The sequence below is a fragment of the Dendrobium catenatum genome, unplaced genomic scaffold (assembly GCF_001605985.2).
Source record: "Dendrobium catenatum unplaced genomic scaffold, ASM160598v2 fragScaff_scaffold_390, whole genome shotgun sequence".
In the NCBI taxonomy this organism is placed as follows: domain Eukaryota; kingdom Viridiplantae; phylum Streptophyta; class Magnoliopsida; order Asparagales; family Orchidaceae; genus Dendrobium; species Dendrobium catenatum.
Window position 1 is genome coordinate 1,295,542 of NW_021318852.1, and position 20,202 is coordinate 1,315,743.

Sequence of the window (20,202 nt, forward strand, 5' to 3'; positions counted from 1 at the left end):
TCCCAATGCCACAAGACACAGCTCTCCAAACAGCCATAAAAGGAAGAGAAAAAAGAATAGGAAAATGCAAGTTCCACTCACCAAAATCTGCCATAAAGTAGTACTAAAACTTCAGCTTATAATGAGCTCAACTTCACAAGATATTAATGAGCTTGCACTACTTAGATCTCAACCACCAAAGCCCAAACCGAAACAAAACAGCCACTGCACATCTACCTCCACCAAATAGCACAAGGATATGTTGGACCCATAAAACCGGCAAACCAAAAGAAGGCAAACTTAAACCATTTTCTACCAATCATGATCACCGGATGTCTTCCATCATTGGATAGCCTAAAAAAAAACACAAAATAGAAAATACGAAAATACGAATATTGTTCAATACAAAATTAGAACATAAATGTAAATGCATCAGGCTTTAAAGAAAATGAAGCATGGAAAAGCTATTGAATATGATGATATTCCAATAGAGGTGTGAAAATGCTTAGGAGATGAAGGAATTTCTTGGCTTATGAAACTTTTTACTATTATTTTGAAGACTAAAAAGATGCTAGATGAGTGGAGTGTGTTGATTCCTATTTTAAGAATAAAGGTGATGCACAAGAGTGTGCGAATTATAGAGGAATTAAGTTAGTTTTTCATTCTTTACTTTGGGAGAGAGAGAGTGTGCGACATGACACTAATGTTTTTTAAAATCAATTTGGATTAATGCCGGGTAGGTCTACTATGGAAGCTATACATTTATCAAGATCTTTGAGGGAGAAGGAGAATAAGGACGATCTACATATGATATTTATTGATTTAGAGAAAAGCATATGATAAAGTTCCAAGAGACATGTTATGGAGGGTTTTAGAAAAGAAAGGGGTTAATAATGCTTATACTCAAGTTATTAAGGATATGCATGCATGAGTTTTTACTTGTGCTCAAACATAAGAAGTTGGACTAAGTATTTTTCTATTTCAGTTGTTTTATGCCAACGATCAACTTTATGTCCATATCTTTTTGCTTTGGTCATGGATGTTCTTACTAGACTTTTGCCGAAGGATGTACCTTGTTGTATAATTTTTGTTGTCAATATTCTTCTTGTTAATAACACTAGAGGAGTTGAAGGTAAACTTGAATTATAGAGGTTAATTTTGGAGTTTAAAGGTTTTCCTTTGAGTAGATCTAAAATCAAATAAATGGAGTGTAATTTTAGTAGTAATAGATCTAATAGGGGGTTTGTGACTTTTGCAGATTAAGTCATAATAAGAGTACACATTTTAAGTCATTAATAAGAGTACACATTTTAGATATCTTGGATCTATTGCCAGAAATGATGGTGAAATTGATGGGGATATTATTAGTAGAATTCAAGTGGGATGGTTGAAGTGGAGGAATGCATCAGACTTGTTGTGTGATATAAAAGTACCCCTCAAATTTAAGGGAAAATTCTATTAGATGGTAGTGAGACTTGCAATGCTTTATGATTCATACTGTTGGGCATTAAAAGATAAGCATACAATTAAGTTAAGTGTTACAAAGATGAAGATGCTAAGGTGGATGAATGGCTTTACTATTAGAGATAGAATTTGAAACAAGCATATACGTGAAAAGGTTGGAGTAGCTATAGTGGTAGATAATATTAGAGAGAGAAAGTCTCCTTAGATGTTTTGGTCACATAAAAAATCAGGCTTTGGGTGAACCGATTAGGAGAGTAAATATATTATATTTGGCCTATGTTAAGAGAGGTAGATGTAGACCTAAAAAGACATGTTTAGAAAATATTAGAAATTATATTTTTATTAGATCTAAATGAGAATTTGACTCTTAATATGATACAATAGAGAACAAGAATTCATGTAGCCGATCCTATTTAGAGAGATAAAGGCTTGTTGTTGTTATTGTTGAAGGCAATTTTTTGATGTCAACTCGAAGCTGATAGTGAGAGAAATGATGATGAATCCAATCAAGATCTAATGATTCCATTATCTCAGGTTGTAATAAACTCTGGAATACTTAGTCAGTAGAGTTAATCAACCAAACCTGATCAAATGATCTTTATCAGCAACTTTGAATTATATCATTCAGGGAGACTTTATAAACCTGGGGTTGATGTTTTGTTTAAGGTAATAAATTTAAGTCAACCTTATATAATATAGTTTTGTGCCCTATCAAGTGTATCCTATAATTCACCACCACTCAGGATTTAGAGCCATTAGGGAATGTTTGTGTTATAGTTGTGATATTAATTAAATGGTGCTATTTTTTGTCAAAACTATGCAGTTAGAGGGTCATAGTCATAATTATTATTTAGCGGTGTCATTAAGCATCAAAACGACTTGGTTTGAAGACTGTAACGTGTCCTCACTGACATGAGATCTTTTGAGAGTGAACATAGTAATACATTTGTCATGATATTAGCTCGTTATGGAGATTAATCCTAAATTTGTCATCCTTGTCAAACTATTGTGGATAGTGGATGGATTATTGTTGTTATCTTTGAAGCAATAGATTTCACTTGATTATTTTAGATTTTTGTGAAATTTTCAAATATTTTTATTTCTTGAATTTAAACCCAAAATGATTTGTACACGGATTTAAGGACATTTTTAAAAATAAAGTTCTATGGTTAAAAATTTCTATCAATGTGGCTATCATCAGGATAATTGAATAATTTTATTTTGTTAATTGAATTTTGTCAACCTGCTAGCTCATAGCGATTTGGGTTCAAGGTTTACTTTACGAGTTACCATATGAAGGGGGGTGACCCTATTAGCTTGTATTTTATCATGAATTTTCTTCATAGAATGTATTGAAGTTTTATATAAACATAAAATAAAATAACTTTTTGAATTTTGAAGTCATGCATTTTGTCCTTGGTCTATGATGATGTGAGTGTGTCTTTTTAGACCGTGAAAGTAAAAATTGCCACTTTTAAGATGAGGTTTATTAACTTCAATCCTTATGAGGAGAAGAAGTAGATTCTAAATATGAGACTAATGGCTATATCCTATAGATAGGCCTGCTCGAGAGTGCATATAATATGTTGATGATCTTTTTTTTTTTTAATGGAGTTTATAGGGTTCAAAATATATTACACACATTTTATAGTATTTGCTTGCTTCTCCATGCTTCTTGAGGATGGTCAAACTTGAGTTTGTTTTACTTTTTATCTGCGCAACATTTCTAAACACATAGGGTTTGTGAATTTTAAAATGATTGTAGGCTTCATAGAGTAATTGTATGCTTTTCATAGTGAGGGAAGTTTGGGTTCATTTTATTTTTATCCCACACAACATTTTGATCTCCAAGTTTGGACATAACACATTTATTAGAGTACCTGTGGGTGATTTTTTTTCATAAATGGAGTTTACAAATTTTAAAATAGTTGCTGACTTTACATAGCAATTGTAATCTTTTCAAAGTGAGAATTTTAGTTCGACCTATTTGTAGCCCACACAATATTCCATTTTCCAAATTTGATGGTTAGTATATTTATCAAAGCAGATATCAGTGAGTTTGATTTGGTGCTCATGCATCCTTCTTGATACACTTTCATGATGAATTTACATATTTCTTGATGCAATTGTGTATTTGCTTATTTTTGTAAATTTGCGTGCTTTTCTGTGCATTTGCACAACACTTTTGTGTGCTTTTCTATGCATTTGCGTAGTACATTTGCACTCTTTTGTGCATTTGTACTACACATTTGGAGAATATGCGGACAAAATTGTTTTTGATGATTTGATGCATCATATGGCCTTTTTATAGGGGTCTTGCGACTCTAACAGTGTATTGCTTTGCCGCATTTGAAAAATTTTAATTCATGGGATTCATTTTTCATTCACGGGACGTGCTATTCGTTCCTGAGATGCATGTGGCTTAGGACACTCATATACCCTGTGACATGCAATATGCTATACTATTCTGTCTTCATTTAAAACCATCACGTGAACTCAACTATTTGAGTTGTGTAAGGGTTTAGCGTAACAATTGTTCTCGTGAATGTATTGTATGATGTCATTGAGGTTGCACATAACTTTCATTTGAAGTTCATTATTGTTTGCATTCTATCTGTTTGTGAGTATGCAGATCTAGTAGCAAGCTGGTGTGAATTAAAAAGTTTTCACATGTTGTGAATTGGGCATCTTTTATTCATATGTGAGTGGATTTATGCTAGCGGGTGCCAGAAGAACCTCTTTCCTACTTATAAATAGGAAAGTATTGCTAATTTTATTTCCACAGTCAATTGCATTTCATATAGTTCACAAAATTCTAGTGCAGGAAGGAGGTTCTGTGCTCTTAAGTCACTTCTCAAGTTGATTACAAGCCTTTTGTTCATTAACAAGCCTTTAAATTTATTGAGAGTTCCTTGTAAGTCTCATTTTGTGTTCAACTAATGCCACAAATTTTTCTTCTTCTTTTTTCTTTTTTTAATTTTAATTTTGCAATTTATACTTGTTTATTTTTAATATATGTGTTATGTAAGACCAGTTGTGGGTTTGAGATCGTAGCATGTATATCTCAAGGGGAAATTGTGTGCTAGGCATTTCAGGGAGAGAAGTCTCATCAAATCAATCTTAAAGGTCAAAAAAATTTGGCTGGGGATTTGAGATCATATCAGATATATTGTTTTTAGATGATAATGATACATAAATCTTTTCAAAAGAAAGTTTTATCAAACATAACATTAGGCAATTGATTAGAAAGTTTGGAGATAATGATACATAAATCTTTTCAGAAGAATGTTTTATCAAAAATAACATTAGGTAATTGATTAGAAAGTTTGGACTAATGATTTGATGCTACAATAGTTATGCATATCTTAGGCGTAATAGGAGGCTAATTAGCGAGCTCAATAAGGAAGAGTACATGTAACCCACTCATAGGTTCTAAGAGCACAATAGGTATGTGACAGGAAGAGGTGTAACAAAAAGGCTCATTAACATGGATATTAATTTCAGATATCAGGATAGATGGTACAATTAATTTTTATGATATTGGGCCTTTGAAATTAATTTTATAGTCCTCATTACTTGACCTACATTAAAGTCTTAACTATTTATTATTGCTTCATTAAGCTCTTTGATTATTTGTACCTTCAAACGTGGCTACTTGCATTATTCTCATCCGCCTATTTTTATCTTAGGCAAAACACTAACGATGTTATTTTTTTTCTATTGCTGCGATGTGTAGAACGTGATAAAATATGATAATACAAATGTTTCTTATTATAAACGGTATCAAATGACAAATTCGTTTATATAGGCATTGGAATTCATTAAGCGACTAGGGCAGGCAATGCATTCTGTGAATTCAATGAAAAATGCCAGTCATCACCTTGAGTTGATCTACGTCATCCCTGCACCTCATTCACAAAATCTCGCTGAATATGATTTCGGGCCTCAAGATCTGCAAGAACTTAGTGATTCTATAGATGGTCTCTCTCTAATGACTTATGACTTCTCAGGACCACAAAATCCAGGTCCTAATGCTCCTCTGAGTTGGATCCATTCGTCTATGCAGCTGCTACTTGGCGGAAATAATGAAGGCGGTCTTGTCAGCCATGCCCATATGATCTTTCTTGGCATGAACCTCTATGGGAATGATTTCGTACTTTCTGAAGGTTTGTTCACAAAACTTGTGATTTCAAAGTAATCCTGACAACTATTTCTCCTGATGAACATTGTGACACTTTCTTCAGTAGTAAAACACATTGCCTGTTCTAAACAAATTGATCGTTCCTGATCTTTATGCTTTAACCAAGACTAGGGCGCTGTTTGGTTGAATATTTTTAAGATGCATGTATTTTTAGAAACGTAGTATGAGTTATTTGATTAGACACAAATGAGATGCATTGAAATATTTTTTTTGTTTGTTATGATAAATTTCAAATGTATTCAAATACAACAGGAGTCAAGCAACCACGGGAGGAACTCCATATATTTGAGGGTGGGCAATTAACTTAATTTCTAATTTATAAGGTGGTAATTTTGAGATTTTGCCCACCCTAAAAAAACCGTTTTGCCCTGAGCCACCCAGTTCTTGCACGGTCCAATTTGTACACACAAGCGCTGCACCTCTCTTCATTTCTCTTGTTCATGAGTCACGATTGCCCGACCTAGCACTTGCATGATGCTTTTTCTAAATCAAGGCTAGTACAGTGACTTTTGATTAATGACGAATGTTATCCCTATTTCTAAAATTAGAGAGTTGAATTGTGATTTGATATTTTAATTTAATATGAGCACTTAACATGATATAAATTTTAATGATTGTTTGAAAATTGAACTTTGGCTTAGAAATTAATAGAAAATAAAGATAAAGTGATGGTGGTTGTTGAAATGATCCTCATATTAAAAAACTAAAAAACAAAATGAGAAATTTATAGAATATAGGAGTTTAAAGTTCAAACTCTGAAGAATTGGCCTAAAGTATTATCAAACGAGCATTTTCAAGTCATCATACTCATTTTGCAAATCTAAGTTTATGGATTAGACTTTTGATGATAGCAAACATTCATAATTATCTGCGACTGCCTTGCCTACTAACGTTTCAGGACCACAAGATCGAGACTGCAAGCTGAACCAGCTATTGGGTAGATTAGGTCTGAGTCAATTTGTTATGTATTTTTTTTCTTTCTTGTGTCAAATGTAATCCTTATGGTGCCTAATGCTAAGTAACCTCGCACACACACCTTGGGAATTTTTCTAACTGTTTTTTAGAGTTTACTGCTTTTGGTAACATCGGCCAGGACGATATTCATATCGGCCTGGACGATTGGTTAAAAAACAGAAATCCTAAATAGGGCATCCTGGTTAAGGCAAACGTCATTAAGCACATCGTCCTAGACGATCCCTGTATCGTCCAGGACGATAGCCTCAAATCAGAAAAAATCAGCCGCCAGATCTATTTATGTAAGATTTATTTTTGGACATCGGCCAGGTTGATCCATTACATCGGCCTGGACGATACAACACAATTATGCCTAAATTAATCTGGCAATTATAGAAAGCAATTAAGGCTGATTGCACGATCACATCGGCCGGGCCGATCGCAGGATCGGTCGGGACGATGGCGTGGACGATTGACATCAGTCTACTTCAATTCGGGGCGATGTCCAAGACGATTTGGCTCGGATTTGAACTAATCGGCCAGGACGATATGTTATTGTCCTGGATGATGTGAACAAAATTTCTTCTGATCGTCCCATGTTGTCCAGGCTGATTGAGCTTAATTTGTATTGATTGTACAGGACTATAGAAATATCGTCCTGAACGATAATGTCGGTTCTTGAAATTCTATTTAAAGGACCCTATTCTCATGCAAAACATCTTTTGCTGCTGTCTTGACCTGAGAGAGCCAAGAGGAGAGGGAGAGAGAGGGAACTTGTGAGGGGGAGTTTGTGAGAGGGATTCACAAAGGTTGTTCCAAGCAAGGTTCCAAGGCGTCTTCTCCAGTCTTCGTCCTTCGTCCTTGGGGGTTCAAGGGAGGTCTTCTTCAGCAATTGGTCGAGGTTCTCTGCCTGCTTCAGGAGGAAGCAAAAGGAGTTGGGTTCTCTGCCTCCCCCTCTTGGTAGCCTTTGGGACATTAACTTAGGCTTAACAACCTAATTACTGGACTCAACAGTACAAACTGAAGAGAGATTGAAATAGAGAGTGTGAGAAGGTATTTGAAGGTGATTTCTTATTATTGGAGCTTGAAGAGTTCACTTGGTACTCAAAGGTAAGGATCTTTGTTTGTGAATTGTGATTACTTCACACTTTTCCCTTATCCTTCCAGATTCCTAGTGAGAATATCTTTTCAAGGAGATCCTGTTCTCTACCGACACTCGAGGAGTGTGAACAGCGGAAGGTTCTCTGCCTACACTTGTATAAGTGTGAAAGGACGAAGGGTTCTCTGCCTACACTTGGAGAGTGTGAACAGTGGGAAGGTTCTCTTCCTACACTTGGAGAGTGTGAACAACGGGAGGTTCTCTGCCTGCACTTAGAGAGTGTGAACAGTGGGAAGGTTCTCTGCATACACTTGGAGAGTGTGAACAGCGGGAAGGTTCTCTGGTTACACTTGGAGAAGTGTTAATAGATGAAGGGTTCTCTGCCTACACTTGCAGAAGTGTGAAAGGACGAAGGGTTCTCTACCTACACTTGTAGAGTATGAAAAGTGGGAATGTTCTCTGCCCACACTTAGAGAGTGTGAATAGTGAAATGTTCTCTGCCTACACTTGGAGAGTGTGAACAGCGGGAGGTACTCTGCCTACACTTGGAAGGTGTAAAAGGATGACGGTTCTCTGATGCACCGGGTAGTGGTGGAAGAGAGTTTTTATGAAGGCTTCTTCGCCTTGCTGTGGGGGAAAAAGTAGAGACACTAAGTGGTAATAGTGTAATACCTGAAGTGGGAGACTTCAAGGAGTGGATGTAGGTCATGTTTGACTGAACCACTATAAATCTTGTGTCTTTTTATTTTTTGTTGCTTTGTACTTTATTATTTTCTGTTGATCTTTGGTTGAAAAATCTTTTTCAGAAAATTTCACTATTGATTTTTTATCGGTTTAAAATATAATAGGGAAATTTTTAAATTACCAATTCACCCCCCTCTTTGTTTGTCGTTGGGACATAAGATTAAGACTAACAACCTAATTCATAATTAGCAAGTTCTAACAGTTTATAGTTAACCTATTCTTTATTTGTCTTGGAAGTCTAGGAAAAAGTTTATTCATAAAGGAGTTAAAGAGAGTTCTATGATGATTATTATTTAAGTTATGAGTTACCCTTCATTTGGCTGGTTAAGCTCGAGCCACTGTGGTGATAATCAGTCAAATAGTTTGTTCATGAATCATTGACACCCTCCTCAACATGATTAGATCAAGTTAAATGTTGATTCATCTTTATTACCTTCATATAAGGTAGGTTTTAGTAGTGTATTCTATAATAATAAAGGTAAATATTTGCTTACTTCTGGAAAGAATTGTATTCATTGGGATGTTTCCAAGCTAGAGCTTTCAGATATTCAATCTCTAAGAGATGCTATTAAGGAGTGAAAGTTAGTTTATAAGGGAATTATCATTGAAGATGATAATTGCAATATTATCAATCTTCTTTAAAATTCTGTGAGGAAAGGCGGACAGTGGCTGGAGAGTTTTTCATTTGTCAAGGATTTCAACCATGTTATTTTTAATTGTATTGATAGGAATGGCAGTAAGTTAGCATATTTGTGAGCTAACTATGCTCTTTTTAGTAATTTTCTTTGGGATGATATTAGTTTTAATAAGGTTCCACCTTTTCTTAATTTATTAAAGGAGGAACTTTAAAATAATGCTTCCTAGGTTGTATTTGTTTTTTTTAATGAGTTAAGGCAATTGGTTTTCTTCTTTAAACAAAAAAGGAACCTCCATATCTATGGGCTGTGATAGATCACTTGACCTATTATGGTGCATATTTATCTCTATAATGTTGTGCATCTCTATGGAAAACCAAATTTTTTAAGCCTTGTTAAAAGTTCAATATAAGATATATTACATACAAAGGTCAACTTACATGCATTACTTTAAAAATAAATAAAAATTAATTAAAATTTAATTATATTTAGCATAATCCCACCATACATAATTTAATGGGCCACTTAGGAAATTCTGTAGATGTTGGCCCCAAATTCTCAAAAAATTAAATAACAAGCCTTACTCATCTTCCACAACACTGGAGTCATTATTTAAAGTTCCTAGATGGTTTAGTTAGCATTCCATCCAGGCTGAAATAAGCTCAAAATCGCATTTATTTCAACTTAAACAAAATCTCCACTTCTGAGTCATTATTATAAAATTTCAACTTAAACAAAATCTAGGAACTTATTTCAACTTAAACAATACTAGAGTCATTATTATAAAATTTCAACTTAAACAAAATCTCCACTTCTCCAAAATTTAAATCGCAACATAAGATAGGCTATGGGTCTTCTGTGAAGGTTTTAGAATCCCAAAGTCCACACTACCTTTCATCCATTGGCCTAAAAAAAATAGTGTTCAAAATTTATCCAATCCCAATTGAAATTATAACTTCTCTTCTTTCATATAATTCTTTGAAAAAAAATTCAATTATTATTCCAATTGAGAGTATTCATGGGAAGCCTAAACTTCTTATATTGTACTAAACAACGAAGGATTACATCTGTATGATATTGAAGATGTCAGATAAAATAAACCCTATTCTTTTTATTCTCTAATAGAATTGGGGAAAATTTTTCTTTTTGGAAAATTAAAATCCAAGATGATCATTATGATCTATTCGAATATTTTCTTTTCTTGAAATGATACATAATAATAAATAATACATTTAGATTATTAGGGCTAAATATTTGATTGAATTATATATTTTTATTTCGGGGACATATGTAGTTACTTCTTGAATTTAACTTCAATACAATAATAACAACAACAACATCAAGCCTTTGTCCCACATCTTTGGCAACAATAGATGGGATGAAATTTATACTTTTATAATCTTAACCCACTAGAGAATGTTATTTTCACCTCCCAAGATAATATATCCTTCATGATGACATGTTTGATTTAAAAATGAAAAATTTAAAAGTCTATGCCAAAACATAATTACAATTGATTTGCACCATTCCCAAAAAAAAAAACAAAATAACAAAAAAAGAGTTATCAACCTAGCCTAAGCTAATTTAAGTTGTCATAACAAACTATTTGTAATGTATAAACAAGTTAGGGAAAACACATAGATGGTCCTACGCCTTGATTAAATTTAAAATTACAAAGTCCTTAAAAGGGACCTTGAGCTCATTACTGGTCAAAAGAGCTACAAAAAAGAAAAAAAAATATAACCTTAGACCAAAGGCTCCCTACTATGTAAAAGTATAAAAAATCATGGTACATTCTAGGGTGTCATGCAGCCAACACCCAAAAAAGAAGAAAGATTAACTAATTATTTTTAAGCACCATATTTCCACAAAAAAAGTGAGGTGTCAAAAAAACATCACTAAAATGATATTGTAAATAAAGGAAAAAACTATAGGGGAAGTGCACTAGCAACAAATAAAATTGAAGTAAATAATGAGATCCTAGTGATAACTAACTTTATAATAATCTAATAAGTAGATGGGAGAGGCAATAATATTGTAGAAAAAGCAGGTTAGGTCCATAACAAATTATATAAAGAAACTCCAACTAAAAAAATAGCATATTGGTAATACATATCAAGGAAATAGCAACCCAACTGACACAAAATAACAAGAAGCCAACCCAAATGCCCCTAATAGATGGACAAAAAACAAACAACCAAGTCCCATACTCTAAATAATAAACAATGGAACCCCAGATTGCACTCCAAGAGACATAACCATGAGTCTAAGTAAATAGACATAGCCACACCCACCTAAAGAGATAAAGTAATATAATCCAATCGAAATTGATAAGAAATACACAACTAAATTTTGAATTCTGCCAAAACAATAGAAGTAACAACTAAGAAATCCAATCAAACAACAGCCTAGCACTTCTAGATAAAACTAAGAAAAAACCCCCATCATAAAAATTAGAATTGGATAACACAATGTCAACAAATAACCAAAAATAAATTCAAAAAAATGGAAGAAAAAATAAAAAGAGTCATATACATAAAGACAACACTTAAAAAATGCTAGTTTTTAGAACTCCAATGCCCGCTAAAAGCATAAACCAAAAATAGCGAACCAGTAAAACAAATTAGAATGACCAATTAAGTTGATGAACATAGTATATGTATTGCCATCATAAAGTAAACCCAATTTCCACTCCAACCTAATCCCATACCCAACCCGAAAAAACATAAATTCCTTACACATTAGGAGATGAATGGAGAAAACAGAAGATCAATAAGAGACTAAATTCATAAGTAGCGCATGCTTGTGATTCTTTTCCCGAAACCCATAGTGTGGAGCAAACAAAGAGGATAAATTAAACAGTCATCATCTAACAGGATACTAAAATGATATGTGAAAATCAAGCAATGATACAAATAAAGCTTCATAACAAGCCAACCAAAACTAAATTGCTACTGAATACAAAAGATCCTTCTAGAAAAGTCTAGATAAAGCCATAATAGAACAACTATAAAATAATAATAATTGGAATAGATTAGCATCACTTCAAGTTACAATCATCGCTTAACACCAAACAAATACGACACACAAGAGGCCATAGAGTTAACAACTCATTAAAGACCTTCACTTACAGGTTTACAAAACCAAAAACCTCATAGAACAAATAATCAATTAAGATAAAGTTTTCACTAAGAAAAAAACGAAAATGACAAAACCAAGAATTCTTATAAAACTAAATAAAAGAAACAATAGATGGAGTATAACAACAACCTCTTTACAAAAAGAAATCCTAAGTTAAAACATAGGGTAAAATAATTTTTTCAAGTCTAATAAGGACTTTTAGAGTGTTAGGTAAATTAAAGAACAAAAAAAAAGTCCATATTGCAACCATGATTGGCTAACCAATTAGCACGCACATTTTCTTCCCTATATACATGGGTGATGGTGTACATAAGAAAAACCAAAAGCTTCTTAATATCCCTAATGAGATAAAATAATTCTAAATTATAAATATTATCATAAAGATCTTTTAAAAAATATATACTATATGTGAAATCCACTTCAATCAAATTTTAGTAATACCAAGAGAAAGACATAGTTTAAGGCCAAGTAAAATTTCCGACAACTTAGCATAAATGACATAACACTTGAGTAGAGGGCCAGCATATGCCTTGAAGACATTCCAAATAGAATCACTGATAATACCACCATAACCATAAGAAAAAACTTTAATTTATCCACCAGCATTAAGTTTTAAAATATTAGCAGGGAGCTTAATCCAATAAACTAGGTTAAGCTCAATATTTTTTTTTTTTTGAAGAAATACATGGATCAATTTTTTTAATAAAAAGAGAAAGAAAGAACTAAGTGATTGATCCACAATCATATTCCTCCTTTAACAAAGAAATAAAGAGAGGAGGAATCGTATTATCACCTAAGTCATCCCAAAAAAAAATCTAATGAATGAGCATAGTTAGCACAAAAATCTTCTAACTTATTACAATTTCTTTTTATAAAATGAAATAAAACTTGATTAAAATTAAAGAGGAAAGAGAAATCTTAAAGATTTATAAGTTTCTCATTGACTGCCTTCTTATTGTAGAGCCTATGAACAAAATTGATTACATTTTGGTTGTCTCCTTCTATGATGATACCCTTCGATTCAAGCATCCAATTCTTTATGATATTTTTTATAGACCAAATAGAAAAGAGCTCCACCTGTGGTGAGTCCCAATGAATACAATTGACTCCAAAAGCACATAAAAATCTACCTTTATGGTCTTTGAAGTCTCCTCCAACTCCAGCATTATAATTGCTTTCTAATGAAAATCAATGTTTAGCTTAATCCATTCGGGTGGAGGAGGACACCAAAAAGAAGAAGGCAGCTTTGAAAGCTGATTGGAATCCCAATGTTCTAAACTTTGATTAAGACTATATGAGGCAGTGGTCATGCTTAAGGCATTAGCTACAATGACATACAAGCTATCTTCATTACCTCCATGTTCTATTTTATTTCTGCTCTTCCAATAGAAAAAAACTGTTGTACATTACATATTCCTGATGAATGGATTGAGCTCTACATATGATTTCAATCCTAAATAACATTCCTCTAAGGAGCTGAAAACTAGTATCATGAACCCCCATTTCCTGAGCAAATTAAAATTTTTTGTTAATTTCAAGCATTTGACAGCAATGTGCTCTAAATGTTTTGACAACAAACATCCTCTAGGACATTTTTTATGATCCAGCAACCTTCTATATGGTAAAAAATCATTTGATGGAAGAGCATTGTTTATCAAAGACCACCAAAATAGATTTATACGGCCCTTTAACTTGAGTTTCTTACGCCACCGCCAATGAGGAACTTCTTCACCATCTCCACTTAAATTCTAAGCTATCAATGCAGAGATTGATTTTTCTGAACATTTGGCAATGAGTTCCATTTAGTCTACAATTAGATCTGGGCTGATTTGAACTCCCTTGATAACATCTACCAGCTGACATCCAAAGAACCACAGCAATTGAGTTTCATCCCATTCACCATTCGGTATAAAGAAATATAGCTTTAAATCTTCACTTAATGATGCAGCCAATATAGGCCATTTTACTAATGGTTTGTCAAGAATCCACGCAACATCTAAGATACTTATCTCAGATCCCGTGGCAACCTTCCATCTTTCTATTGTGGATAGAGATTTGAATCGAAAAATAATAATTTTCCATGTTGAAGAACAATTCTTCTTAACTTCATTTTTCCACATTTGTTTATCATACTTAGCAACAAAAATTCTATTCAAAAGTGAGCTAGGATTTCAGATGAGATTCCATGCAAATTTCACCCTCAAAGGACCATCTTTGCTATCCATCGAATGAACACCTTGTCCACCCAACCTGATCGGATTACAAAGCTTCTCCCAAGATACATAATGTAGACCTTTTCTTCCATCTTGCTTATTCCATAAAAAGTCCCTACATATTATATCGAAATCATTCAAGACTCCCATAGGGACTAAAAAATTAGTAGATAAGAAGGTAGGAAGAGAAAGAAAAACCGACTTAACAAGTAGCAATCTTCCAGCTAGAGAAATGATATGATTACCCTATACATTCCGTTTGCCAACTACTTACTCCAATAGAAATTGAAAATTTGAAAGTTTCAACCTTCTTAATGCAATCTTTATGCCAAGATACAACATTTATTTCACCACTTTAAAACCCAAGATCATTGAAATAGATCTCCCTCTTGATCTAATAACAAATTTAGCAAAAAGAATAGAAGATTTTTGGAGATTAACCTTATGACCCAACCAACTACTATAGTCTTTCAATAATTTATAGATTTTCCTTAATTTATTATGATTAGCCTCCAAAAAGATAATGATGTCATCACCATACAACAAATGAGAGACTTTATCTACATTAGGAGCAATTTTAATTCCTATGTTAGAACCTGTCTGAGAAAATGCATCAAGAAGCAATTGACAACATAAGATAAACAAATAAGGTGACAAGGGACAACCTTGTCTAAAACCACAACTAGCATCAATCCACTTTGAATTAATTCCATTAATTGAAATAGAGAACTTTGGATCTTAAACACATTGGAGATAAAGATTAGAGAAATCCATGGGAAAGCCCAATACATGTAAGGCTTGCTTGAGCGTAGACATACCCATGCTATCATAGGCTTGCTCCATATCAATTTTGATTGCTATAAGCCCTTTTGAAGATTTAGAAAATCTGAACCTGTTAAACAGTTCTTGAGCAAGTAATACATGATCAAAAATTGAATGACCTTTCACAAAAGCTACTTGTTCTTCTAATATAATCTTATTCAAAAGCATCTTAGTCACGATCTTGTAAACAAACAAGCAAAGGCTAATAGGCCTAAAGTTGGAAGGAAAAACTAGAATTCTAATTTTTGGTATGAGGATCGCAAATGTTTCCTTCAACATGGGACACATGATGCCATTCTCAAAAAAAAAAAAAAAAATTAATAGCCTTCCACATGTCTTCTTTAATAATAGACCAGTAAGCTTTAATGAAAGACTATGAGATCCCATCAATAACTGGGGAGGTGTTTGTTTCCAAATTAACCACAACTCTTTCCAAGTCCTCCTTAGTGAAATCAGCCAACAATAATCCTCAATCTTCATCATTCAGAACATGACTTGGGGATGGCCATCCTTCAAACTTACACTTTCTTTCTTTTCTATTTATGTTTGAAGAAATCATAGAAAATTTCTTCAACCACTTTAGGATCTTCAACCCACTCTCCTTAGCTGTCATTAATCTGATTTATCCAATTACCATTACATCTACCCGTACAACAAGCATGAAAGAACTTGGAGTTGGATTCACCATCCGAAATCCACTTTACCTTTTCCCTTTGTCTCCACCATGCGTTAAGATGACCAAGAGTACTGTTCAGCTCATGAACTTTGGATTTAAGCAAGTGCAACTTATCTTCTGATAACCCGCCAAACTCAGCTTCTTCCACCAGTAGTTCAAAAATCCCCTTCTTCAATACCTCTTTTAAGGAAGAAAGGTTTTGATGCTTTGATCTACTCTAGAAAAAAATTGCCCTCAAAGCTCTTTTAAACTTCAAATTAAGGATGTTAGCTTCATCTCCATGTGCTAGTTTTTCCTAGCACTTAGAAACGATAGTTACTGAAGCAAAGAATGAAGACCAGAATTCTTCAAATCTTAAGAACTAGCTTTTCCGAATACAAGTAGGAGGAATATAAATCAAGATTAGACAATGGTACGAACTTATTCTAGATAGACGACATACATAAAACATTTTAGGTATCTCCAAAGCAGCCATGTTTAAAAGTCAATGATCAACCCTTTCCAGTATGCGTGCTCCACCCTTCTTATTATTACACCAAGTAAATTTGGGACCAATAACTTTGAAATCATGAAATTCACATAAGTTCATAAACATACTCATGTCTTGGGAACCACGAGATAGAGAGAACTTCTTCCCCTCTCTTTTCTCTTCTTGAGATAAAATGCAATTGAAATTGCCTCCCACAATATAGGGAAGATTATATTTTGAAAGTACTTCAAGTTTGCTCCATAAGCTTCTTCTTCCATGAGGATCTATGCTAGCATAAACTGATGAGATTAACCACACTCCTTTATTGAAAATGTTAAGTTTCCCTATAACAACTTCGAAAGAAGCTTCTAAAACCGAAAAGGAAGCCAAACCCTTCCTCCAACACACCAAAATTCCTCGAGATAAGCCATTTGAGGGAAAAGAAAAAAAGTCCCAATTGTTACCAATCAATTTATTATACCCTAATCTATCCATAGTAGAGATAGTAGTTTCTACAAGCTCAATAAAGAATACTTCATATTCTTTCAGAAGCTCGTTCAGATAATTGGAGGCTTCACTTTTCCTACCCCCCCCCCCTATAACCCTAAAAGGTGATAGAAGACATTAAAGATAAGATTTGGGATTACTCCCTTTTCTACCTCTAGATGACATATCACCTTTCCTATTATGTTGGAGAATATTAGTTTTGCCTAAAGACTTAACTTCTTTTAGAATCTTGACTTTTTCCCCACCATTGGAAACACCCATCTTAATAATTCCTGAATAAGAAGGTTTAATGCTATCATCAATAACCTCCCCTTCTTCTAACTCTTAAACTGGAACCAAAGAACAAACTAGTTCTACATTTTTAGGGACTTCTTCATCACAACAATTTTCAAGAGTATTAAACATATTATTGACCCTGATAGAATCAGAGTTAACAATAATCTGAACCTGTTCAAAATCTTTTATAGAAATAACTTGATCCTTCAACTCCAAACCCTCAACCTCTGGCAGAACATCATCCAGAGCAGCAAGATTAAGGCCTTCAACTACTGGTTGTGTATCAATAGAAATTATGAGTCTTTCCTTTTCATTTTCAATTGAGTTATTAGCTATAGAGCTAACAACAACTGCTTTTTCTTAACATACACATGAACTCTTTTAACATGATTGAATTTAGTATCAGCTTTAGAATGAATAGACCTATTCCCAACATGTTTAAATCTTTTTCTTCCTTTGTGTTTGACATGAACCCGTGGACCATATAAAGTTTCCATGCTTTCAACTGGGGACATTCCATCAAAGACACCTCCAACAGTAATAATAGGATCTTTAAAAGTTTGAACTTTCTCATTCACCTTGCAATCATTAATGAGATGGCCTAACTTCCCATATTTAAAACAAAACATGAATATTTATTTATTCAACCTTTTGGAAAAAGTGACCATCCGATCCATCAACCCAAACTCCTATAGGAAATTGCTCATCGATAGCCATATAAACACATACCCTTGCAAACTCCCTCCGCCCCCATTGAAACATTTTTCTGTCAATCCATATTGGGGTCCTAAACATGGATGCAATTATAGCAACATTTACTTCATCCCAACACATCAGTGGTAGGTGTGGCATTCTTACCCAAATTGGGGACGTAAGTCCTTTCAAAGAATTTGGTGATGAGTGAGAAGACCACCTATCTATGCCCACAACATGACCCTGCAGGAACCAAGGACCGCCAGCTAATACAATATCCACTGCTTCAATAGATGAGAATGAGCACAACACTCAACCTAACCGAAGGGAAGTTAGGTGGAATTTATCGAATTGCAGCCACTGCCTTCGAAGCTCTTCTTCTATTAGGTAAATTGGAATGTCACTTCCAAATACTTTCACCACAATAGAATTTTGATGCTTTGCTGAGTTTTCCATCACCCTAGGCTCAAAAAGCTTAACAGCTACTCCATATTCAGAAAGAATATGTTTTGAAAAGTTTATCTTAATATTCGGCTTTTTCATCCAAGGATTTCATGCTTCCTTCTCAACATCAGGATTTCTATTTGTAGACTTCTCTTCAAAATTATCACGAACATCAGAAGGCTTAAAAAGAGAAGCATTCTTCTTAGTTGATTTCGATCTAGCATTCCCAAACTATAGACAAATAGTTTCAAACTAACAGAAGATGATGCCTCATGATAATTCATAATCTCATAATCAAAAAGGGGAAGAGGAGAAGCAACATCTACTATCTTTCCTTTTCTTATAACAAGGGGTTTCTTCACAACCAGTTCTATAATAGTATCCCTTATTGTTGAGTCTAGTAATTAGGTTGTTAAGCCTAAGTTAATGTCCCAAAGGCTACCAAGAGGGGAGGTGAATTGGTAGTTTAAAAAATTTTAATCCCTCTTTTAAAATTATGTTGAACCGAAATAAAAATTGTTTCTTTTAAGTTTTGTAGAAAAAGTTTTTCAACAACTTCATACGGGACAATCAGACAGTTATTTCCTATTAATCACATGGAACGAATAGGAACTTGCTTAAAAATTTTTCTAAGTCCTATTCGCCTAGGACGAATTTTACAATCATCCAGGACAATTGGTTCTCTGTAAAATTTTCGTCCAGACGAAATTAAATTATCATCAATGGCGATTGGTCCTCTGGAAAATTTTCATCCAGACAAAATTAATAATCGTCTAGGACGATCTGATCTCTGGAAAATTTTCGTCCAGACGAAATAGATTTATCGTCCATGGCGATTGGTCCTCTGGAAAATTTTTGTCCAGACGAAATAAATAATCGTCCAAGATGATCGGTCCTCTGTAAAAATTTTGTCCAGACAAATAAATTTTCGTCCAAACGATTAACCGACTTAGAACGGTTTTCAGTAGTTTCTAGAATCGACCTTATAATAATCGTTCGTACCGGACGAACCTAGTTCGTACGGGAAGGGAGATCAGTTTACGAAAACATTTGTACACATATAGAAATGGGGTCGTTTCAAATCTTTAAGTAAAATCGTCCAGGATGATCCACGATCGTACGGGACGATCCACTGCGTACAGAATTGAAAAATTGCAGTTTTTGGGCGGTTTTTTCTTGTCTTTTGTATATATAGTCTAAATTAGACTGCCATCCTATCTTTTTGTCATTTGATCTTCGTGCCTCTTGAGAGAATAGCCAAGGAGAGAGTGGAAGAGAGTATTCAAAGGAGGATTCCTACCATTGGAGCGAGAAGGCTTCACTTGGATTTCAAAGGTAAGAGTCTCTACTTGTGAATTGGGACTACTTCACTCTTTTCTTTCTTCCTTCTATATTCTTGTGAGAAGATCTGTCAAGGAGATCCGGTTCTCTGCCGACACTTTGAGAGTGTGAACAGACAAAGGGTTGCTGCTACACTTGGAGAGTGTGAATAGCCGAAGGGTTCGCTGCCTACACTAGGAGAGTGTGAATAGCCGAAGGGTTCGCTTCCTACACTTGGAGAGTGTGAAATAGCCGAAGGGTTTTTCTGCCCACACTAGGAGAGTGTGAAAGGACGGACGGTTCTCTGCCAACACTGTGGATTATGTAAAAGGATGACAGTTCTCTGCCGCACCGAGGAGTGGTGAAAAGAGTGTGTTGTAAAGGCTTCTCCGTATTGCTGTGGGTGCAAAAGGAGAGTCACTATTGGTATTAGTGAAATACTCAGAGGATGCCTCTGGGGAGTGGATGTAGGTCTTGTTTTAGACCGAACCACTATAATCTGGTGTCATTTACTTTACTGTTTTTATGTTTCCGCATTTTAATTCTTAGTCTTAAAAACTCTGTG

At 34.2% G+C, this 20,202-nt stretch overlaps 1 protein-coding gene across 2 annotated transcripts in view; it reads left to right on the forward strand.

Annotated features, from left to right (window-relative positions):
• The window catches only part of LOC110092563 (chitinase domain-containing protein 1), a gene marked incomplete at its 5' end in the record, with an annotated part of 89,752 nt that overhangs the window by 53,147 nt on the left and 16,403 nt on the right, over positions 1 to 20,202 (forward strand). The window contains 1 exon segment of one of the 2 annotated variants that reach the window (XM_020817162.2): positions 5,252 to 5,609. In XM_020817162.2, coding sequence (XP_020672821.1) covers positions 5,252 to 5,609 — 358 coding nt within the window. 2 annotated transcript variants of the gene reach the window in all.